The sequence below is a fragment of the Motacilla alba genome, chromosome 18, assembly GCF_015832195.1.
Source record: "Motacilla alba alba isolate MOTALB_02 chromosome 18, Motacilla_alba_V1.0_pri, whole genome shotgun sequence".
Classification (NCBI taxonomy): domain Eukaryota; kingdom Metazoa; phylum Chordata; class Aves; order Passeriformes; family Motacillidae; genus Motacilla; species Motacilla alba.
The window spans coordinates 1,262,897-1,285,971 of NC_052033.1; the positions used below are offsets into that span (position 1 = coordinate 1,262,897).

At 46.7% G+C, this 23,075-nt stretch overlaps 1 protein-coding gene across 1 annotated transcript in view; it reads left to right on the forward strand.

Annotated features, from left to right (window-relative positions):
- The first annotated feature begins 514 nt into the window (after positions 1-514).
- The window catches only part of MYO15B (myosin XVB), a 42,875-nt gene continuing 20,314 nt past the window's right edge, over positions 515-23,075 (forward strand). The window contains exons 1-26 of the mRNA XM_038157569.1: positions 515-629; positions 1,263-3,481; positions 3,557-3,618; positions 4,748-4,811; positions 5,544-5,653; positions 6,141-6,215; positions 6,608-6,704; positions 7,238-7,341; positions 8,469-8,532; positions 10,600-10,761; positions 11,734-11,847; positions 12,256-12,314; positions 12,402-12,525; positions 12,912-13,007; positions 13,586-13,717; positions 13,867-13,992; positions 14,508-14,585; positions 14,920-15,068; positions 15,161-15,206; positions 15,577-15,701; positions 15,801-15,918; positions 16,465-16,559; positions 16,711-16,804; positions 20,579-20,636; positions 22,171-22,301; positions 22,409-22,504. Coding sequence (XP_038013497.1) covers positions 515-629; positions 1,263-3,481; positions 3,557-3,618; positions 4,748-4,811; positions 5,544-5,653; positions 6,141-6,215; positions 6,608-6,704; positions 7,238-7,341; positions 8,469-8,532; positions 10,600-10,761; positions 11,734-11,847; positions 12,256-12,314; positions 12,402-12,525; positions 12,912-13,007; positions 13,586-13,717; positions 13,867-13,992; positions 14,508-14,585; positions 14,920-15,068; positions 15,161-15,206; positions 15,577-15,701; positions 15,801-15,918; positions 16,465-16,559; positions 16,711-16,804; positions 20,579-20,636; positions 22,171-22,301; positions 22,409-22,504 — 4,713 coding nt within the window. The remainder of the gene's footprint in view (positions 630-1,262; positions 3,482-3,556; positions 3,619-4,747; positions 4,812-5,543; positions 5,654-6,140; positions 6,216-6,607; positions 6,705-7,237; positions 7,342-8,468; positions 8,533-10,599; positions 10,762-11,733; positions 11,848-12,255; positions 12,315-12,401; positions 12,526-12,911; positions 13,008-13,585; positions 13,718-13,866; positions 13,993-14,507; positions 14,586-14,919; positions 15,069-15,160; positions 15,207-15,576; positions 15,702-15,800; positions 15,919-16,464; positions 16,560-16,710; positions 16,805-20,578; positions 20,637-22,170; positions 22,302-22,408; positions 22,505-23,075) is intronic.

The window sequence follows — 23,075 nt, forward strand, 5'->3', positions numbered from 1 at the left end:
TGGAGCACTGTTTGCTTCTGATGTTTATTTCATATAGATCATTGGATGTGTTCCTCTCTTCTTCAGCACAAAGAAGGATAGTGCAGAAGCAGAAACTGAAATAAAAGAATCATTCTATCTTGAGCTACAGTGTGTCCAAACCTTTGTCAACTGTAGAAAGTCATGGACACGTGGCCTAATGAGGCATTCTTGGGGTGTCCTTTGCAGGCCCACGAGTCAGACTTGGATGATCTTGGTGGGTCCCTTCCAGGTCATCATATTCTACGATGGTATGATTCTAATAAAAGAAGAAAATCAGGGTGATTTGTGACAAAATGAGCCAGAGATTAACCTGGAACAGGGCACTGCACCCACAAGGCTCTGCAAACATTTATTTGGCTCCACAGAAATGAGGCAAATTAGTACTCAGGAGCATCTGGCTTCCCTTTGTAGTTTATTTCACAGCAAAATACACAATGTTTCCTTTCACAGGTGAGTCGGGATAAGCCCTCACATATTCCTGAACACCAAGGAAATGCCTCCTTCCCGACCCAAGACTCAGCAGAAAAACGCTGGGAAAGAGAAGGTGCTCAATTGTGAGAGAAACTCCACAGGAGACTCAAAGATCTGCTGTGGGAAGAGGAGGGAAGGTAAGAGCAGAGGCCAAGGGAAGGGCAAGGAGTCACTTCCTGGACAAGGTGACAGCCTTGGAGAAGAGCCCTTAAAAATCCAGAGGCTGGGGAGGCCCAAGGAGAGCAAAGAGAATGACCACAAGAAGTTATTCTGGAGAAAAAGAGCCTGCAGGAGAAATTACAAAAGTGAAGCTGGTCTGGAGAGAAAACACAGAGAGTCCAGGTTGGAGGGGAAAAAAGGAAAGGCCTGCAAGCAACAGGAAATTACATCAGGGCAGGAGAGTGAGGACAGCAGTGACAAGGAGGGAAAAGCCATCACAAACAGAAAAAAAATGAGTTTTAAAAGGAAATGTGGAAAGAGACTTGGTGCTGGTGAAACAGGTGCTGAGCTGGGGGCTGTAAAGGCAGTCACTAAGCAAAGTGCTGAAGGTTCTTTTCAGAAACAGAACTTGGCAGAAAAGGCACAGAATCCCAGGGGAAGGCATGGAGGGAATCAGGACTGCAAGGAGGCTTCTGAGCAGAAATCAGGCTCTCAATCCCAAGGCAGTACAGCACAGGAAAAAGGTGAGAGGACTGGGAAAAAGCAAGCTGAAAGTCTTACCAGGATTGTCATCACTGAAAGTGAGGATGAAAATATTCTGGAAACCTCAGGTAACTCCTGCTCTGACTCCAGCAGTGAAGGCCATGGAACCCACAGAACAGGTACGAAGGAGGCTGTGGTGGGCAGCACTTCCTGCAGTGAAGAGAAGAGCAGCTCTTCTGAAGAGAGGAGCAGCTCTCCCGAGTTAGATGGCAACAGTAAGAAAGAAGTGGTGCTCAAAGATCCTCCTGTGGGTGAAGAAAAAGGCTACAAGGAACTAGCTGATGAAAGCAAGGAAGCATCTATTGAACCTGAAAAGGAGCTGGTGACCACAGGTGGAAAAACTGAATCTGAGGCTGAAGGCACTGAATTTGCAGGGTTGGAAGCAGAGGAGAAGATGAGGAAGCCAGACAACACGCTGAGACAACCAGAATGTGCTCCAGCTGAGAGCAGCGAGGCAGATGATCAGTTAAGCACTTCAGGACTCCAAGTTAAGAGTGTTAAGAACAGGGAAAATATTGAAATAGACAAGGAAAATATACTAGAAAATGACAGAGTTGAAGATATGTCAAAAGATGGACACATGAATTCTGACAACAGTGGGGAGAGCAGCACTGCAGAGAACATTGATGAAGTAAAAGAAAACAAGCCAGAACCACTCCCAACTGCTGTGAAAGCAGAACTCCACGTTCACCTTTGCAAATATGAACAGGAAGAGAAGGTGAATGATGAAGACAGAGAGCTAAAAGATGGATCTTTCCACTCCAAGCAGCAAAGGACATTGAAGGAGAAACCTGGGAAGTGTGAGAACCCAGAACAAGGTGAAGAGGCTGGAGATAGACAGAGGCACAGTTCAGACTGCAGCAGGCAGGACCTACCAGCACTGATGCTTCCAAAGAAATGTTCTTCTCGATCCCACATCCCACTCAGTCTGGAAAACCAGCATAAAAATGCTGAGACCAAACTTCCACCAAGCCAGAAACCAAATTCTGCCCAGATGGCTTTGGGAGCTAGCTCAGACTTGAACAATGTTGAAAGCATCTGTTCAAAAGCCATGACTCTAGAAACTCCCAGTAAACAAAGAGAACCCAACACAGCTCAGAGTTTTGGAGAGAAAAGATTAAATACTTCAAGCTGCTCCACAATTACAAAAAAATCATCTGATAAGCAGCCCCATGGAAAGAAGAAGAAAGTTGGAAAAGTTATTGGAAAAGTTAAACAGAGTTCAGGCCAGTCTACAAAGGCAAAAAAAGAGAAAGCAGAAGAAGTGGTCGCAGAGGCACCTTCTGAAACAGAACCTGTGCACGGTGGGGAAGGATCCAAGCACTTGCACACTTGCTCTGCTTTTAGAAAAGTCACCAGCTGGCTTGGCCAAAAACCTGCCAAGAAAGCAAGGCTGAAAGCTCGACTGCTGAGTGTGGCACGTGCAATTGGTATCTCCAGATGGCTCTTGAAGAAGTTTGGGAAGAAGAAGAGCAGCAAACCTTTTGGATTCAGAAATAGAATGGCAATCCGGATTCTGAGCACTGCTGGGTGGGTCGCTCGGTCTGGCAAAGCCTTCCCTGGTGCAGCTGGACAGCTGGAGAGGGCTGACCCGAGGGACAAAGAATCTTCTGCTTCATTAGTGGAGGGGAAAGGTGGTCCTAACATGGTAGAGGAAGTGGGACACCTTGATTTGTCTCCTGGTGATCCCCCTCTTCATGGAACCAGTTCCTTTCCATGCTCGGATGAGAATAACAGTGCTACTGATGCCAAGTTTGCTGTAGTGTTCCCCAGAGTCCACAGCTTGGTTAAGGCTAAGAACTCCTTGTCCAAGGGCTTTGGCAATGGTCATTCCCTAGAGAAACTGAAAACTCCATCAGAGAGAAAATCTGTCCCTCCTGTGCAGCAGGCTTGCAGATTCAAATGTGACCTTCCCAGACCTCTGCTGGATCCAAGCCAGAGAAAGAGCAAGCAGGGCTTCTTCCCACACCGAGAAGAGGAGCCACTCCATACCTCAGCTTCTTGCAGTGAGGTAGATACCAAGGAGGGTTCAGGTGTCCTCCAGACTGCAGGATCCATGGTCACTCCTAGTGTGCACTGGTCCCAGCAGCAGGGGCAGGGATGGGACCCTGCAGCGTGGCTGAACTCCGAGCTGCTGCTGCCACGGCCAACCATGGAGAACCTGAGCAAATGGGCCATCTCCAAGGAGCCCCAGCTGGCCAGCAGCCGTGTGAGGGTCTGCAAGGACCAGTGGGAGGCAGATGATGCTGCTGACAACGTGCTGGAGATGGAGTTCATGCAGAAAGAGGTACAGGTGTTGTCCCTAGTACTGGAATGGAACTGAACTTCCCCTGATTTTCAGCCATGTATCTGTGCATTTCAGGTGTACATGTGTGAAGAGCACTATGCAGAAGTTGAGGAGGTTGAAGATCTAACCAGACTGGAGTAGGTGTCCTCAGTGTCTGCAGGTCATTCAGGTCACAAGGGCTTGCTTGTCATCCTGCAAAGGTGGTTCAACAATAGAAAGCACATTAGCTAGATAGATTAGCTAGATCCTTAGCTAGATAGGAGAAAATAAATTTTTTCCTCTGTGGGAGAAAAAAGAATTGATTGGATGTGTATCACAGCTGAGTAACTGATGCTCTGCTGAAAAGCTAAGTAAAAGACTGAATTGTAGTAGTGAAGTTATGGACCTGCACTGAACCATTGGGGAGGAGCAGAGGTGCAGAGGGAGCTCTTGACTGTTATGTAGAGCGTGTCCCTAGGCTCTGCTGCAAGAGAGGGCACATTGAACCTCTGCAGTCACAGCCCAGAGCAGCTCAGCCTGGTTAACACACTTCTGTACAGCTGCATCCCTAGAACTCTGCCTCTCCTGTTAAATGATTCCCAGTCTGAAATGGGTTCTAAAAAAGCCCCACAATACTTAATGGGTTGGGGAAATTAGGTTTAGAGGCTGATGTGAGTTCTGTGATGTAGCAAAAGGACAGAATTGGGAATTTAACATGCCTTTCTTATTGTATTAAGTGAGTGGTAAGAAAGGACAGCTTGAGGGATGAGAAGCTCATTTCTATGTTCTTTGCCTACTGACACTGGCATACCTACTGACACATGGCTTTAGTGACTCCTGTTGCTTTCAGCTGTGAAAAATTCCTGTCCTACATCTTTAAGAGCTGTTAACCCTTGATTCACTGTTGTTGAAAGATAAGCCCCTGACACTGCTCCTCACACATCCTCCCCTCCTGTCATCCTGTTGAGATAAACACCTGTAAAGGCTGTGCAAGGAGCTGGGATCGCACAGAGGAAGTTCTGAGCTTTGAATGCTCCATTCTCTGAGCTGTTCAATCCTGAGGATGTTGCAACCACATGAAGGCAGTGAAGAGTTTTAGTCCCAGCTCCCCACAAAATCTTTGATCTCCATAGAGGCCCTTCAGTTAAGAGTTGGACTTCATGATCCTTGTGGGTCCCTTCCAATTCAGAATATTCTGTGATCCTTGGGAGGGCAGAAAGGTTAATATTTAATATTAACACATGCAAGTGAAGCTTATGGCTGACAAGTCCTTTCCTCTGTTTGTAGGGAAGTCTCTGAGAGCTCAGTCCTGCAGTGCCTGAAGAAGAGGTTCCATCGCAATCTCATTTATGTATGGATAGTGATGTTTGGTTTGGTTTGGTTTTCTTCTGTGCTTATTCACTCTGAGCAATGAGCTTTAAGAGAAAGTAATTTATATTATGCCATCAAGCTTTAATAATGCACCAAGTATCTCAGTCATTACTGGGAACATTGATAAAAAGTATACTCACACTTTTGCTCAGAAATCAGGTAGCATGAAATATTTGGGGTAAAATCTGGAAGTTCCAGAGTTTCTCTGTAATTTTGGTATTTGGTGCCAACCTGTGAGCATACCTGGTCTCCTTTTTTAGTCTCAGCTGCTCCTAGTGGGAATCTCCTATTTTAACAGAGAAGTTCTGAGTTAAAAATTGTGGATCTTGAGAAGAAACCTCAGAGTTTCTGCTAACATTTCACAGTGTTGCAGTCCAGATCTAGTTGTGGATGGTTAATTGTTCTCTTTTCCATTTACTGGCTCAAGTGTTCAAACCTGTGCCTGTAATTTCATGTGGAGAATAGATAGTGGCTAGAGAAGATGACCACAGATCTGAGTGTGCTCACTTATCCCAAATTATTAATGACAGAGATTTGAAAATGACCACTGAAAAGCTGTGTCCCCAGTAAGTTGGCAGTATAGTCTGAATAAATAAAATTAATTTAAAGGGAATTCGTGTATTTGTGTTAATATATGCATTCAGCTGCATTCCTCATTCAGAAAATTCTAAGAAGCCCCCAGAATTTTTCCCCTTTCTTATTTTTGTCCTAGACTTACATTGGGCAAATTTTGATTTCTGTGAATCCTTTCAAAGACCTCAGGATCTACTCCGAAGATGTGGCTACCGAGTACCAACAAGGGACTCTCTCAAAAAATGCCCCGTATGTTTTTCTTTCTCAAATAACTCTCCAAACCCTGTTCTGTTTGTAAAGGTTTTTTGGTTTTGTTGGTTTTGGGTTTGTTTTTTTGTTTTTTTTTTTTTTAATTCCAGAAAGTATTTTATAGTCCTCCAGTTCTGTGGCAGAGCAGGATGAATGTCACAGGAAGTGAACAGCCCATTTGGCAAAGCTGTAGTTGCTTGGCCCTGCGATTCTACAGAGCTAGAGTTCATCCCAGGACGTGTCCAAGGCCAGGCTGGACAGGGCTTGGAAAAATCAGGTCTAGTGAAGCCCCTGTCCATGGCAGGGGAATGAAATGATCTTTAAGGTCCCTCCAACCCAAACCATTCTGTGATTTGTGGGTCAGGTTTCTTTGATGAAGACACTGGCCCGTCTCTAATGTAGATCCCTGATGAGGAGCCTGTCGGTGCTGCACTTGTGGGGTGGAGGTGTGGGGTCAGCTAATGAGGGTTTCTTCCTGTCCATGCAGACACATCTTTGCCATAGCAGAGATGGCCTACACGCTGTCCCAGTCGTCAGGGCAGGAGCAGTGTGTCCTCATCAGGTAGGAAGTGAAAGGCTTTGTTGGAGGCCCTTTGATTGCTTTATGTAAAAGTTCCGCTTTTGTGTTTCACTGCCTGTAAGTTGATCCTTCTGGCTTTTACGTGAGGGCTGCCTGTGGAGAACCTGAGTAAGGTGGGTTTTTATTTCACTCCGTGCAAATAACAGTTTGAATTCAGTTTCACTTCAGAGGAGTAGGAGAGAAGTCTGGTATTCCCCAGGGGAATCCTTTTTGGGCCCATTTTGTCAGGTTGTCTCAGTGTTTCAAGGAATGGGTGATAGGTCTTCAGCTGTAAATCAGCACATCCCCTCTGACTTGCTGTAGCAGGGCCTCTGATGTGCCTGGACCAGGTACCTCTGTTTTGATGCCAACTTCTCCACCTCTTGCTCCTGCAGTGGGCACAGTGGATCAGGTAAAACAGAAGCTGCCAAAGCCATTGTGCAATACCTGACCATGCTGTACCAGGAATCTGACAGCCACAGGATCAGACAGGTAACAGGCAAGTGAGCTTGGCTGGAGGCTGTGAGGGTTGGGCAGGGAAAAGAAGCCAGAGCCAGGGCAGAGAAGCTGCTGCTGCTGTTATTTCTTTGGCTGGACTTGGGAGGGTTTGTGGTCCAAGGTGAAGCTCCCATAAAGACTTGAGGAGAGCTGGTGTATTTGTAGTTCTGTATTTTAATACCTGGGAGATCTGATGCTTTGACAAGTGCTGTATCTCTTTGAACAGAGAGCTGGTAGTTGCCATGCAGAGCTTTTAGCAGAGTCTGGGAGGTGAATCTGAACAAATATAGAGCAGAAGTAAAGTGAAAGATTATAGCAGTGAGGGTAAAGAGCTCACAGAACAGCTCACCATTGGCTAGACATAATGATACAGGATACATTTAAGAGACATCTTTTACCCATGTGAGAATTATATCAGTGAGGTCCCATGTCTTGTTTATCTTTTCAAACTGACAGGTACATAAACCCTTTTGAGTTTAAAAACCTGTGATTGCTACTGAAGTGTTCCTTCCCTCTTTTCTCTACAGCCCTGCAGTGTCCTACCCATCCTGGAGAGTTTTGGAAATGCAAGAACCATCCTCAATGACAACTCCAGCCGTTTTGGAAAGCTGCTGAATGTCCACCTTCGACAGTGAGTTAAAGAATCTCCTCGGGTCCCTCCAGCTGCCAAGGGGGGTTTGGGTGAGACCAGGTGGAGCAGTGCTGAGAGCTCACACATTAACCCTCCCTCCCCTTCACTCTTGCTCTCATCAGGGTTGGAAGAGGGTGAGTTTAAACCCCTATTTTGCTTTTTTTTTGGTGTTTCCTCCCAAAAGAACAGATCTTGGTTGTCAAGATGAGTTAAATTAAGAACATAAGAATGGCTGAACTGGTTTGTACCAAGGACCCATCTGATACCCTGCTGTGTCCTCAGCACTGACCTCAAGCACTGCCTGAGGCAAGAACAGCCCAAATACAAACAATGCTTTTCCCTTAAACCCCTTGGGCTCTTTAATATTTGCAGCAGCTCAGGAGTTTTCCTCAGTCTCCTGAGGTATTCCATTTTCCTCTTGGGCTCATACAAACTTGATGTCTCTGCAACAGCCTTCAAGTGTTCCACAGGTCTAACCAGTTCTGTGAAAAACACCTTTCTGTTTTGAGCCTGCCTCCTTTCTAACTTCTGGATTTGGTTGGTTTGTTTGGGGTTTTTTCCTGACTGTTGCCAAACCCTGAGCTGATTCTTTCATGGAACTGTCTATCATAACCCTCAGCTCTCAGTCCTAAGGAGCAATGGCTAAATTGGAGCCTGTCTGTTGATATGTGAAGCTGGGTCTGTACCCACCGCTTCACATTTATCTACAGTGGGCTTCATGTGCCATTTTCTTGTTCACTCACTCTACACTGTTTGCATTTATCCACAGTTTGTATTCATCCTCACTACCCTGAATAATTTCATACAAGGGGAAGCTTTGCCCCATTGCTGTTCAGCTGCTCTTCTAGGTCACTTATCAAACCCCCAGTTGCACTCACAGGTCAGCTACAGACACTTTGTGGAACTCTGACGGTTGTTTCAGACTGTTAAGAGAATTCACCTTTATTCCTACCCATGTTATGACTTTCCTTCTTATTCTGTGCTTGCTTGGTTTCCATGAAGGTCCCACAATTTTAATTTGGAAATTAATGTAGATTATGTCCCTAAGATCATTCTTATCTGCAGAGACACAAGTCTGCAGAAAACCTGTCCCCAGGTTCTGACAGGATCTGTTGTCTTATGCTCAGTGGCATTGTGGTGGGAACATCCATCTCCCAGTACCTGCTGGAGAAGTCTCGTGTGGTGTTTCAGGTGAGGACCAGTGGCCCCCTCTCTCCCTTATTAGCATTTAGTCTTAAATTTACTGTTAAATAACAGGGGTGGGAATTAGTATGAGAATGGCTTTCCATTTCTTCTACCAGCAAGAACTATGTCCCCTCCATGTAGCACAGGGTGATCACTTGTTTTATTTGAATAAAATAGGAGGTTTCTCTGTCTCAAACAGGTTGAATTAAGTCACTTATTAGGGATTACTGAAAGTAATCTGTTAGTTTTTCTTAATATCTGGAGTGTGGAAATGGTCAAATATTAGAGCTGTGTGAAAAGGATTTCTCCCAGATGGAATGTTCTTAGGGTGTCAGTGGGAAACCCGGTCCTGCTCTGGGAGTGGGTTCTGGGGGGTTGGGGCTGGATATGGATCAGCTCCATGGATGTGTCCCATCAGGCCCATGGAGAGAGGAACTACCACGTGTTTTACGAGCTGCTGGCAGGGCTGCCCGTGGAGCAGAAAGAGGAGATGTACTTGCAGGAGGCAGAGTCCTACTTTTACCTGAACCAGGTGAGTGAGCTGAGGGTGCCCTGCAGCAGCTGGCACAGAGAAATGGTCCAGGCATCCCTTCTGTTTGGTTAGAGAGGCACCAAGTCACTCTGCTCCCCTGCAAAGGATTCTCAGGACTCTGCTAAAGTCAGCTCTGCTCCTTCTCATCCTGTGCTCCTTCTCATACCTGATCTAAGAATCAACATCTTTGTCTCTTTTGTGATAATTTTCTCACTTTTCAGGCCCCTTCTACTCTGAAAGGACGGGCTTTAACGAGGAGTCGTTGTGTGGACTCATGGCTCCATCGTGTGGTGTAAAACCCCTTTTCTCATTGCCTTTCCTTGCGTTTGCAATTTACTGCGGGACTGCAAAAAGCAGGGAGGATTTCTATCTTCTGCAAAACACCTCCTTTATTGACTGAGTCAATGGGTGCAGAGTTTAAACCACTGAAATATACTGCTGATTGCAATTATTTAAATTGAATTTGTTTGTCAGACATCAAGTCACAAAGTCGCAATCTTGGAACTTTTTTTCGTGGTTTTTGTTTTTGAGATTTTTTAAGATTTCTTTTCCATAGTCAAGGAGGTCACAACCATAGCAAGAAATTTTTCCTATTTCAGCGTGAGTCAGCTTTCGCAGGTGGCAAATTCAAATTCTTCTCAGCAGCTGCGGTCAGAAGGAATCCTCGATAGTGATTGCTATCACCTTGCCTTCAGGAGAGGAATGGACAAGTACCATTGATGGCTCTAGGATGGAGGGCAATTAAGGGCCCAGTCCATAAAGGGTGATTAATGGGGCCTGGCTGGCAAAGCACTGTAAAGCAAAATCTTCAAGGTGAAAATTAGCAGGTATATCCCAGCCTGCTGCAGAGAAAGGAAGGGAAGGAGATCAGATAATGCACAAAAGAGGTTGACAAAATCTATCTTGGATCTTGGCAAGAAGAAACCCAAGAGCTGCCTGGACCTCATTCTTGTCTCACCAAAATCTGCTGAGAGTGGGGAACTATGGTCAAAGAATGCCCTTGAACACAAACAGGTTCTGCAGAACCCCCTGATCCAGGATTTCTGTGACCTTTATGGTCACAGCTGGCTGCTAGGAGTGTCCTTCTGTAGAGAAAAATGAAGCAGAGGAGTGATAAGCCCATGTTGTAGTGGAGCTCTGTGGCCAAGGTGAGACAGGCTGTAACCCTGGGTGGCTCCCTGGGTTTTCAGAACCCCATCTGGGGGAGCAGATCTGCCATGATTAACTTGGGACTCCACTCAGACACCACTTCTCCAGTCAAATTCCACCCCGGCAGCAGGGAGGGGCATCCTGGGGAGCTTGTACTGGAATTCCAACAGAAACTTGGCACTTGTGGGTAAGAGAGATCTTAATCTCAAAACTCAACAAGGTAAGGACACTGGCCTCTCACAAATGCTGAGTTTCCACTAGTGCTGCCTTTCATCTCTTCAGATTCCTCCAGTCCTTAAAACATTGAACTACTCTGAAGATTCCTGATGGTGGCTTAACCCCTGCCTGAGGCTGAAGGGGCTGATCTCGGTTATCTGTCCCTTTTCTCTCAGGGCAGAGCATGTGAAGTCCTGGGGAAGGAGGACAGTCAGGATTTTCTGGTCTTGGTGCGAGCTCTGGAGGGAATCAGCCTCTCAGATGATCAGCTGAACTCCACCTGGGCTGTCCTGGCTGCCATTCTGCAGCTGGGGAACATCTGCTTTACCTCTTATGAGGTACAGTAACCCCAGCAGTTCGGGAATAGGATATTTGTGCTGAATATTGCTGTTGTGCCATGTGGTGGGACCGAGGACATGATTCCTGACTGAAGATGACATCCTTTGAAGACCTTTCTGTGTTTTTAGTGTTGTGCTCTATAGTGGTCTAGGCAGGGACAGAAGATGGGAGGCAACCAAAGGTTGAGCTTGGCTTTTTAAAGAGCCAAAATGGAGCTGGTGTTCTGCCCAGGCTGTGACCAGATCTGTGCAGCTGAGGTGCTGTTGAGAATACTAATACAAGAGGGACCTTGTATCCTATCCATTGTTCCTATCTATAATGTATATTAATACAGATAGTGATTTATGTGCAGTAATATATGTGAAAAACACGTTCACTCTCCTGTGAAAATTTAAAACATTGATTTAAGGACAATAAGAGACAAGGACCATAGAGCAAAGGTTATTAAGGCTGGGTGCATCTTGGCATTCAGCCAAGAGCACACTGTTATCTTCAGAGATACCCCTTAAATACCTTTTCCCTTACCTCAGCCCATTGCATATTCATAGACCCTTATACAAAGTAAACTTTCTCCCAAACTAGTTTACATATTTTTACATGGCCCCTCCTTGGGTCTGCCTTTTCAGAGCATGCATATTCCTTGGTTGTGGTTTTAGTCCATTTTTACCATCATCTTCAGTTTTGGGCCTTGGTCCAGTCTGTTCTCAGATGATGAGCGCTGATAGTTGGCAGGTTGGCACCTGTCCAGGTGTCCTCATCCTGTGTTCATTGGATGTTATCCCATCCAAGCAGGCATTTTAGCACAAGCAGCTATTTCACAAAGCTTAATTAACAACAGAAATAAAAAACTATATATTTATAACAAAGTTACTTTACCACCACACATACAAAATCCATTTTAATATTTGTGAAAAGCCAATATTATAATATGTATCTATAACATATATAATAAAGAACACTTTGTTATTTAGAAAGAATCCTTTGAACACGCAGCCATCGCCAGTGAGACTGAGATTCAGATTGTGGCCAATCTGTTGCGTGTCTCAGCAGAGCTGCTGCAGAGAGCTGTCACTCACCGTGTCACTGTGAGTCCCTTTCTGGTGATTTCTCATTCCTCCTGAAGCATGCCATGTCCTGCCCCACTGTCCTAAACTTAGAATGCTCAAAATCTGGCAGGCAACAGCAGGAATAAAATGGTTGGGATGGGCTGAGCCCCTCAAGGCAGCTCTGCAAAGATGGCAGAGCTCACATCTAGGAGGGCTCTTTTCTGACATGAGTGGCCTCAGGTTTATCACTTTGGCCAGTTGACTCTCACCTCTGGCAGCAGAATTCTGGGTTTAGTTTTTCTTTTGATATCTGGGTAAAGTCTCAGTCAAATAGAAAAAATATCCATTTATTAACTTGATTGACTTCCTTGTGGATTAAAAAAAATTTTTTAAAAAAGGTGGTTTTGTGAGATAATAAGAGTAAATTCTGTCTCTTGATGTATCCAGGTTACATCTTATGATCGGATCTTCACCCCTCTGTCTGTAGAAGCAGCCATTGATGCCAGGTACCTTCTGCTGATGTCTGGGTGGGTGAGATGCACCCAGGGGTGCTGTCTTTGCAGTAACTGGTTCTTCTCTCCTCTCCCACTCAGGGACTCCATTGCCAAGGCTCTGTACTACCTGCTCTTTGAGTGGCTGCTGCTGAGGATCAATGAGTGGTTGGCTCCCTGGGAGTCTGACTGTGCTGTGGGCATTGTGGACATCCATGGGTTTGAGGTTGTTTTTCATGTTCTTTTGCTATGGCCAGGGCAGTGAGGGCGTGTGCTCACCAAGGCCTTGCAGTATTTTATTTAGGGCTCCTGTTAAAACCTGTGTCCCAATGAATGCTGAAAACAGTGGAATACAGAGGTGGGGCTGTGCATCCAAGAGTGGATCTTTCCTCCTTTGTGCTCCTTCACAGCTTGTCTCACCTGTGGCTGTTCAGCCTGGTCAGTAAGCCAGGCTGAGAGCTTGCAAACTAGACAGAAGATGGTTTGAACTGTTGGGGTTCATTCACACTGGCCAGAACCAGCAGCTCAGCTCAGCTCAGCTGGGCCTGTGCAGCATTTACAGGGAGCCACAGCTCCCTGGGCCTCGGAAGGGATGGATTTTTGTCTCTGCAGGATCTGGGGGTGAACAGCTTAGAGCAGCTCTGCATCAACTTTGCCAATGAGCACCTCCAGTGGTTCTTCAGCCAGACTGTCATTGCCCAGGAAGAGGTGAGTGGAGCTCAGTGGAATTCACAGCACCTTGAGCCAGCACACTTGGACTGAGCTGAGGCATCCTCAGAGTATCCCTCAGCAGGGAGCAGGAAACTGAATGGTCCTCTTAGGCAATATCCATGGAATCCTAGCCCAAAGAGTTGCCTATTTAATACCTTTAATTAATTCTACAGTAAATTAAGGGAAGGAGATTTTGTCAGCACCTTGCTCCCTTTTCCAGATTTTATAAGTGAGTTGGTCAGGGTCAAAGAGCCCAGACCTCAGTGATCTCTTTTAAAGCCTGTTTGGCTTCTTTGTAGCATTCTCTGTACCACTTATGTCCTGGGGATGAAGGTGTATTTATCAGACTTGTTGACTTCTACAGTTCACTTTATCACTCAGCTTAGCAGCCGCCTTCTCTCAAATCAGGAAAATCATTAGTGGCTTTAGAAGAAGCTTCATGAGACAAAACCAGACAATTCTAGGCAAGTTCCTAACAGCAGTGAAACACTAACTTCCTGATACACAACCAAATCCCTCTGTTAATTCTCTCCATTTGTCCTTGTTTGTGACTGGATTTGGCCTTTAACATGCAGGAGGAATACAGCCAGGAGCAGTTAGCTTGGATTCCTATTTCCAAGATGTGCAGTGAGTCATGCCTGGATTTCCTTACTGCAAAGCCCCATGGCATCTTGTGCATCCTGGATGACCAGACATCCCTGACTCAGGTGAGGAGCTCTCAGCCTCTCATGGGATGGTTAAGGTAAGGCTGTTTTCCAGAATGATTGCATTCAATGTTCAATGTTTTTACCTTCAGTTTAACGGTGACTTTTCAGTCTACTGAGAGTGTTGTAGCATCAGGAAATCTCTTTTACAGGCCACAGACCACACTTTCCTCCAGAAGTGTCATTACCACCATGGAAACAGCCCTTGGTACATCAAGCCCAAGCTGCCTCTGCCAGAGTTCACTGTGCAGCACTACGCTGGCCCTGTCACCTACCAGGTGAGCTGGCAGGGGCTCAGAGCAGCTGGAGAAATAACCCACCCTGGGGGCAAGCTGTGGGTGTCCCGATGGACCAGCTCTGTGACCAAAGCTCTCCCCTTGTGACTGCACTTCCCTCTAGAGCATCAGTTTATCAGAAGAGAGGAGACTGTAACTAAGAGAGCCAACTAAGCTGCCTCTGGGCAGAAGCAAAATAGGAATCGCCCCCAATGACACAACAGCCTCAGAGCCCTGGAAATGCAGGAAAGCTCTTGCTGCTGGGAAAAAAAAAAAAAAAAAAGAGAGGTGAAAGCCTGCTGGGTGATGTGAAGGAGAAAAAGAGCAATCCCTTCTCAAAGCAGAGGTCATTGTCCTCTTTACCCTGGTGGCAGCAGGAAGAACCAGCTTCATTCTCCAGGGCTTTCCCCTTGTTCCACCTCTCCAGCTGCCTGTCCCCAGTCCCAGTGTGTGTAACAGGGGTGCTTGCCTGTCTGAGTGGTCTGAATGGTGCTTTAAATCAGACTTTGCCTCTGCAGGTCCACAAGTTTCTCAATAAAAACCGTGACCAGCTGCGGCCAGAGGTGCTGGATATCTTCTCCCAGAGCCGCCTCAAGGTACAGAAGTGGGTCAGGAGGAAGATCTCTATTGCAGATACCCAGTGATCCACTCCTTGTCTTAATGTGAGAAGCAGAAAGCTGCTGAACAGGTGTCAGGAGAACCTGGAGAAGCCACAAGTTTTATTTTACTGAATTTATTTGGGAATTGGGCAAATTATCTTTGCCTGCAATTGATGCACTTTATATATGAAACACAGAGACTGCCTGAGGATGCAGCTGCATTTCCACCACTGCCAGGGGCAAGGGAAAATGGCCCCCCTACTTTTCAGGTAGAAGACATTCTTCTTTCCACATAGTTCAGTGGGTTTTGGTAATTTCTTTGTTTTTGCAGGTGGTGTCTCAGATTTTCCAGAGGGTTAAAGCTGCCTATGGTCAGCGAAGGGAGCTGGGGGGCAGGGGCAGAGGGCTCAGGCCTCAGGCCTCCACACTGGTGTCCAAATTCCAGCAGTCTTTGCAGGACCTCACAGCCAAGCTGAGAGGGTGAGAGATGCTGCTGGCACACAGAAGTGTGAAGTGTTCCAGGGTCAGCACGGAGAGGAGGGTGATCCAAGGTTCTTCCTTCTGTTTTGCAGGAGCCATGCCTTCTTCATCCGATGCATCACCCCTAATCCCAGGAAGGTAGGGCAGCACCCTGAGCTCCTTATGGAGTCCCTCAGTTCCTTCATTCTCCTCCAACAGTTCTCCTTTCCCAGCTGGGGTTTAAACTTTGTTTTATTTGATAGCTTGAGATTTTTTTTCCCGTTCTGTGTCCTACCCTTCCCTGTGGCCATGTGAGTTAATCCTGTGCTGCAGGAGCAGAACTGGGGTAGGCTGGACACCAAAGTATTCCTTGGGCTTTGTGTTCCATGGCCCACAGCCCATGGCAGGATCCAATCCAAGGACAGGACAAGAGAAGGACACCCTTTCCAAACCCCCTGCCTTCAGTGTCCTTTCTTTAATTTTTCTTTGTTTCTCCTTTTTCATTTTTTCTTCTGCTTTATCTTCTCAGCTGTCAAATGTCTTTGATGTGGAATATGTCAACTGTCAGCTGCGACATTCTGGGATACTGGAGGCCATCCACATTCTAAAGGAGGGGTTCCCAGTCCGTCTGCCATTCCAGAGCTTCCTGGCCAGGTACAGAGGTCTCCTGGCTTGGGATCCCCCAGCCCCGGAGGATTTGTCCTCTGAGGGCTCCATGTACAGCCCTGGTTTTTGTCACTCCTCCTGTGCCAGGTACGGGCTCCTGGCTGGGAGCAGGCCCAGCAGCTTGGAGCAGAGAGAAGGCTGTGCAGCAGTGCTGGCTCACGTGGTGGGGACCCCCTCGGATCTCTACCAGATTGGGGTGACAAAGGTGATGCCTACAGAGAATCCCAGCTGGATTGCACAGCCCCACCCACCCATCCCCGGGCTGGCAAAGCAGGAGAGGAGCTCAGCCTCTGCCCACAGAGGGAGGGCCTTGCACACCTTCCCCTCTCACCTTTGCCTCTTGTCTCAAGTACTAAGGAGGCATTTCTAGCACTTCAGATTAACAGGAGACTCCAGCTCCAGGCTATTGTAGCATGGCCAAGCCCTTTGTACACCCAGCATTCCTGGGCTTCTACTTTTGCTACCTGCTAACCTTCATCACTCCCTGATTCCTTGTCCACCAGAAATGAATCCATCTCTGTCACTTGCACCTGTGCCTCCTGCCCTCCCCAGTCTCCTTAGCAAGAACCCTTAAAGGCTACAAAGGGATAAATCAGCAGTTTTTATTATTGATCAGCTCTGGGAGAAGCTGCTGCTTCCCTGTGGGTCAGCAGCTGCTGCCTTTGCCCAGGTGTTTCTGAAGGAGAAGGGCAGGCAGCTGCTGGAGAGACGATGGCTGCAGAGGCAGAGCTGGGCCGTTGTCACTCTGCAGAGGAAATTCCGCCGCCTCCTGCAGCGCCGGCGCCTCCGTGTCCTCCAGGAGAAAGTCACGCTCATCCAGGCTCACTTCCGAGGTTACCAGGCAAGGTCAGGAGCCAAGGGACAGCCCTGTGGCCTTGCCAAGGGACAGCCAGCTGGGGATGTCCAGGCCCCTCCTCATGTTGGCTCCTGGCCTGCTCCTTGTGTGTTTTTGTGGCTGGTGTGTCCCTCGTCAGACAATTCTTTTCTCATCCTCTAGGAAGCGTTACATGAGGCTGAAGAAGACTTTGGTGCAATTTAAAACCATGTTTATAATCTCCAGACCTTTGATTCAGAGGAGGAAGCGCTGCCAGGTAACAGCAGAGCAAGGTGTACAGGAGGGGCTGTTTCTGCCCTAAGCACGGCGAGCTGGGGACTGGGTGAGGCCAGGGCAGGGATGGCTTTGGAAGGTTTGTTGGGAGTGGAGTGAGGTGTCCTCACCCAGCTCCTTCACCCTCTCTTTGGCATAAATGTAGCCAAATGAAGGAACCAGAGAGGCTGGAGCCTTCTCTCTCTAAATGACATGCAGATTTGGCACAGGTATTGCAAACACAGCTGATTCATGGGTCGGGCTGTGTGGGCCAGGGTGGGAATGATGCCTTCAGTTTCAGCTTTTATATTTTTCAGATCCTGTACAGCATAGTGTGTAACTCTGAACTCTATATAGAATGTTAGTTAACTCTCTTCACATTTTGATCAGACAAAACAATCCTTCCAGGCCTGAGAACCAAGGTCACCAGCACAGCCTCAGGCCTGAAAAGTATAAAGAAATGTGAATTGGGGGAAGCAAACTAGGGGAATGTGACTTCATTACCTGAAGCTGTAATTGGACAATTAGCTCCTGATATGCAGATAGACCAAACTTACATCTATCTGAAAAACTCATGACCATTGTCCATCTTGGGTGTAGCCTCTGTGAGGCTTTTTGCACTGCCCAGGGTGTATCTATGGAAGGCCCTTAATGAATACCTACTTTATTCTCTAACTCTGTCTAGCGTCTGTTGTAGGTAGCCTCTCCAGGCATCACTGCAGGCTGCCCTACATGAGACAAGAGCTAGTTCCATCTGTGGTCTTCAGAGCTGCTGTTCTGCTCAAGCTGTAAGGAATCGTTCATCTTGCTTTTTTTGTTGCCCAGTTCAATTACTGATGGTGACTGAATTGCAAGATTCTTTCAATCCATGATGATCCTCCCCTGATCCCTTACAGCTGCCTCAGGCTGCTCAAGCCCTTGGCCTCTTGGAAATCAGCTGGGGTGAGAGCACGATGGCAGGTTTTTGGGAAGATGGAAAATAGTGTACAGGAGAGAGCCATGGTTCTGTCAAATGGGAATAATGTATTCTGCACAAACTATTTTAAAAAAAGTGAAATTAAAATATTGCACCTGAAGGGTAAGGGCCATTTCCTTATTATTAAAGGGCCATTTCCTTACTATTAAAATAAATCTGGAAAGAGGAAATCAGACCACTCATCCTTAGAGTAGCAGCAAACATCTCATAGCTGTCAGCTTTGTAAGGGAAGGACCCAGCACAGCTCCTGGCATGGCTGAGGGCACGGTGGGGCAGAGGGTTAAGGACAGTGGTGTCGATACAAACCTGCAGAGGTGCCTCCTCTCCTGCCATGTCCAGCACAGCATGAGTTTCTGTTCTGTTTCTTGCCCTTCCCACTTGGACAGGATCCAGATTTTCTTTCTCCCAGGTAACCACAACAATGCAACCCTTTTGAATCTGTTTCTGTTCCTTCAGTGTTTGTTTGCTGAGGTCTCTACATGCAGTAGCAGCAGCAAAGGTCTCAAAGTTCACCTGCTGCAAAGTTCCTCCTTTCCCCCACCCCACAGCCCTGCCCTTTGGACTTTAGCTTGTCACTGTCTTTCTCAGCCCAGCCCTCATAAGCTCCCATGTAGTCACAGTGCTCTGCACCACTGACAGGCAGGAGAGAGGCAGAGGAGGAGACAGAGACCCTTCTTCCCCATCTCAGGTGAGTGATGAGGCTGGGGAACAATAGAATGGATGGGAAAGGACAGAGCTGTGAGGGAGTTTAGCTTTTGGTATCCCTCCCACCTTTCTAAAGGATTTCCTCTTCATGGACAAGTTCATCTGTCCTGTTCAGGCTGTTATCAGGTGCTTTGATGCTGAAGGAGGTGGGTGAATATTTCTGGCAGCTGCTGGGAGCTTTTGTCCTGAGCCACATCAAATGCCCAGCAAGGGAAGGTGTGGCAGGATGCTAGGCAGGTGCTGGAGGCTCTTGCTGTTGGATTGTGTCATGAAGGGCAGGAGGTGTTTCAGCAAAGCTCAGGTCTTTGCCTGGGCAGCCCCTTCTCAGTACACTGTGCTGGGGTCCCAGAAAGGCTCTGTAGCTGTTCTGTCATTTTATCTGCTGGAGCAGGACACCATCTCCTGGCCACCCTCAGCATCTGCCCCCAGAATAGCTGGAATTTACTTCATACACCTATCGTCTCCCACCCTCTACCCCCTTTTCATCTCCTAACAGCTGGATTTAGAGGAAGGGAAACAAAGAAGGAGCTCCCTGGCCTGTGGTGACAGAGAATAGTCCCGACCAAGGAATGGTGAGTTGTCAAATGGTCTGGGAGGGTCTGAGATCAAAAAAAAAAAATCAGATTCTCCAGGTGTTCTCCCTCCCTTGTGCCTCCTCAGCCCAAGTTTGCTGGGGAACAACAGAACATCTAGAGAGGGCACACAGGTCTGGAACCTGGTGCAGAATGCAGGTTAGATGGTATAAAGGACCTTCTAATGCAGAAATATCTCATTAGTTCAGTGTTTCCCATGCTCTGGACTCAGCCAGGCACCGTCAACCAGTCCTGAGCCAGAGCACTGTGTTTGCTCACAGCACTGGACCTGGCCTTCAGAGGTGGAGGGAAGATTATTTTTGGAAATCATCTTCTGTTGTGAGGGGTGGGAATGAGACACTTCTGCATAAATGTATTAACAGAAGCTGATGTAGAGGAAGGGATGTATTAAAGGGTTCATAACACTTTTAGCCTGTATCAACACTTAACTAATGCCATAATTGATGTGTCTTGACTGGACACACATTTGCTGCAGTGTCTGTATCAAGGGACTCTGAATTGATATTATCAACAATTCTGTATAGATCTGTCAGTAACAACAAGAAAAATTAGCCCTGGGTGCTCTTGTGTCACCTGCTTCCTCAGGTGTGGATCCAGAACTGTGGAATTTCACAGTCCACTTCCTGAATACACCATTGAAAAGCCAGACTTGAAGTCAAATACCTTATGAGCAAAATCAAACTGATCAAAAATGCTGTGAATCTGTCTTTAAGTGGAGAGAGATGTCAGAATAAATGTGCTGGTTAAACGAGGCTTTACTATGCAGATCTTAAGAAAAACCCAAAAAAACAAGAAACCAAAAAACCCCAAAACCTCAGGTTTTGTGACCTTGGCTTGGTTTTATAGTGCCTTAATCTGAGTAGTTCTGTCTGAAATGCCCTGAGCTGACTCTACATGCAGTGGTGCTGACACATGGTATTGTACTGGCCCCTCTGCTTCCTACCCTGCAGCAGTGCAAGGTGCAAACCAGTGAAAAATCAGAACTCATTGGCCAGATTCTTGTCTGGATTATCCAGGTAGAGATCTGAGTTTTCTTAGGAACCTCCAACATATATCAAAGATCAGAAACAGGTCTCATTTTATGCTGTAGCACTTTTGGATACAGAAAAATCAAAAGAAAACTGTCAGGAAAGGGCAGGAGGAAATGGTGCAATCTCTACAGGTACAATCTCTACAGTGCAATATGCCACACTTGATAGGAATGAGGGATGGGTCAAAGAAAGCCAACTTTCCTGTCCTTCCCCTTGTAGCAGTTGATATTTTATTTAGGAATTGCTCCCCTTTCCTTCCTGTGCTGACCCATGTCACACAGCTGTGTTCATGCAATACCTCCCGATCTGCAATGGCTCTGAATGTAGTGGAGGCAGAAGTCACTGCTTTGGCTCAGATGCTCCATCCCTGTCCTGGCAGCTTTTCCAAGGCAGTTTCACCCAGTCTCAGCTCAGGGTTTTTATGTGTTTTTTATTCTGCTGGAAGCCAGTGACTGATTTGTTTCTGTCTCCAGGACGTGGGGCTGCTGGACATCCCTGCAGAGCTCGCAGCCCTCCTGCACTTTGTTGAAGGTGAGAAATCCTCCTCCTTCCCTCCCCTTCCTGCACTGTTTCACTGAGTATTTCCTTGTTTGTATCAAAGTATGTCTTTGTTCTCCTCGCTGCCTGTCAGTGGGCTGGATTTCATTCATTATCATTGCAGTGTAAATATGATAAAGGCAAATGGTACCATGGATGTTGTTTCCTGACATGGTAGGGAGAAAGAGCAACTTGGGCCAGGGGGCAGAGCACCAGCTTGAAAATCAGTATCTTCGTTAATTTTTCAGCTCTTCTTTTGAACTGGGCTGGTAGAACTGATGGCAGGGATGGCCCAAAACTCTTTGGTCAAAGTTATGTGACAGCAAACTCAGGTCTCTGGCAGACATGAGTATTTAGGGTGGAAAAACTTAAACCCATCTTTTACCTACTCTAAAATCTTTAAGGAAATTGAAGGGGAAGAAAACAACAGTTTTCACAATTTTGAAAAAATATTTTTAGGTTTCATTAAAAATTATTTCCTCAAAATGAAATTTAAAATAGAAGGAAGGAGAAACAGCTTGATTGTGGAACAATGTAATAACTTGAAATATAACAATTTATCACTCCAAGGATATAACAGTATAATAACTTAGGGATGTAACAATGTAACAAATTGAGTATGTGTTAATTTCTCAATTTAGGGCTGCACCAATTGGTTTTCAAATCACCAAAATACCACTAAGGGCAATAACTTCACAAGCTGTTGATCTGCCCCTAAGCATTAAGTTTCGGGCAGTTGTGTTTCCTCTGTAGCTCTCTGTACAATGTGAATATTTAAGCTGCAAATAGGTTGAGGCAGGATTTGCCTCTCTGTGTCTGTGTGGTGTCAAAGCCAAAGCCAGCTGTGCCTGTGGCCTTCTGTGGGGAACAGTACGGGAGACAATCAGGCAGAAGAGTCTGGTGAATTGGAGCAGACTGTGCTGGATTCCCAAACAGCTCACATTTCATGGCAGAGCCCTCCAGGGACTATCAGCTGGTCTAGTGAGCAATGTAAACCAGAGGGGCTGAGGGAGCAGTGAAACTGCTGGAAATGAAAGCTGCTGGGATGTAAATAGGGAGGATTGGAGAGCACCAGGGGACATCAGGAGATAGAGGAACTCACAGGAGCTGTGCTGCATTGAGAAATCCCTTCATTTAGTGATGTTTGCTCCTCTCTTATCCATGAGAAATTCCTCATTACAAAAACCTCTCATTTCCTTGTGGACTGGGAGTTGTCAGCAGTATCTCTGTATGGGCTCAGCATTTCCTGCCTGTAAATGCTGCAGAGCAGACTTGAATCTCCAGGTGTTCCCTGGGGAGAAGAGCCTGAAAGATCAGAGCTGTAAAATCTCCCTTCTGAAGGGAGTCCTTGTGCTCTCAGGGAGGTGAGGCTGTGCCTGCTGGGAGTCTGAGGCAGCAGGGCTGGGCTGGGTGTCCCTGGAGCCAGGGCTGGTTCAGGGGCTCGGGCAGGGTGAGGTGCAGGTCAGCCAGGAGCTGCTGTGTGAATTGTTTGTGTCCTGCCACCACACCAGACCTCCTTCCCTTGCAGGTCGACACCAAGCACAGGCCAACCAGATAACTGAGACACAGCCCCCAGAAGTCAAAGTCAAGGATGACCTTTCCCTCCCACCCACCATCAACAGCCATCCCTTCTCCTCCTTCATCAGATCACACTTCCAGGTGGGAACTCTTTTTATCTCTCTTCACTGCCTTCCCTGTGGGCAGACACATGGATTTTAGCAACACCAGGAGCAAATATTTCCATCTCTTTTTTTGTTTCATTGTAGAAGCCAGATTTCCCTGCCCCTGGTCAGCCTCTGCAGCACCCTTTAACCCACCTGGATGCTGAACACCAGGAGAGTGCACTTGAGATAAACAAACTGGTAAGAGACATTGTTCTTGACCTTGCTGAGGAACAGGTGGGCACAGACAATGTTTTGATGCCTTTATACAACAAGTTGCTGCTGGTACATACTGTTCTTACAATACATGGAGGGCTGGAAAAGCAGAATAAATTGCTCCTTCTAGGCCCTGGAGCAGAGATCACACACAGCCCCTTAAGGTTGCTGTGTTTTTGGGGAGGCACAGACCAGCCATAGACTACTGGGATCAAATTGAATTGCCTGGTGATGGAGCCTCAGAATTTGGCAGGACATATAGGAATAGGACTGCTAACTTTAATATCCCAATATTCCAGACTCAGTAGCAATGATAAGGGAAGTCTGTCTTCTCAACCACTTACTTGTCTATCAGTCATAAAAAAGTTTCATTTAACCCAGCTCTTTTCCATGATGTGGTTTGTGGCAAACATCTCAATTGCACCTCGGGCTCACAGATGTGTCAGTACCCAACAGGGGACAGTGAACTGTTGTTTAAAGGCTGGAAAAGGGCAGGGACTTTGTCATCAGGAAAAGTACACCTGGAGCCACACCCTCACTCTGTAGTGTTTGTGTG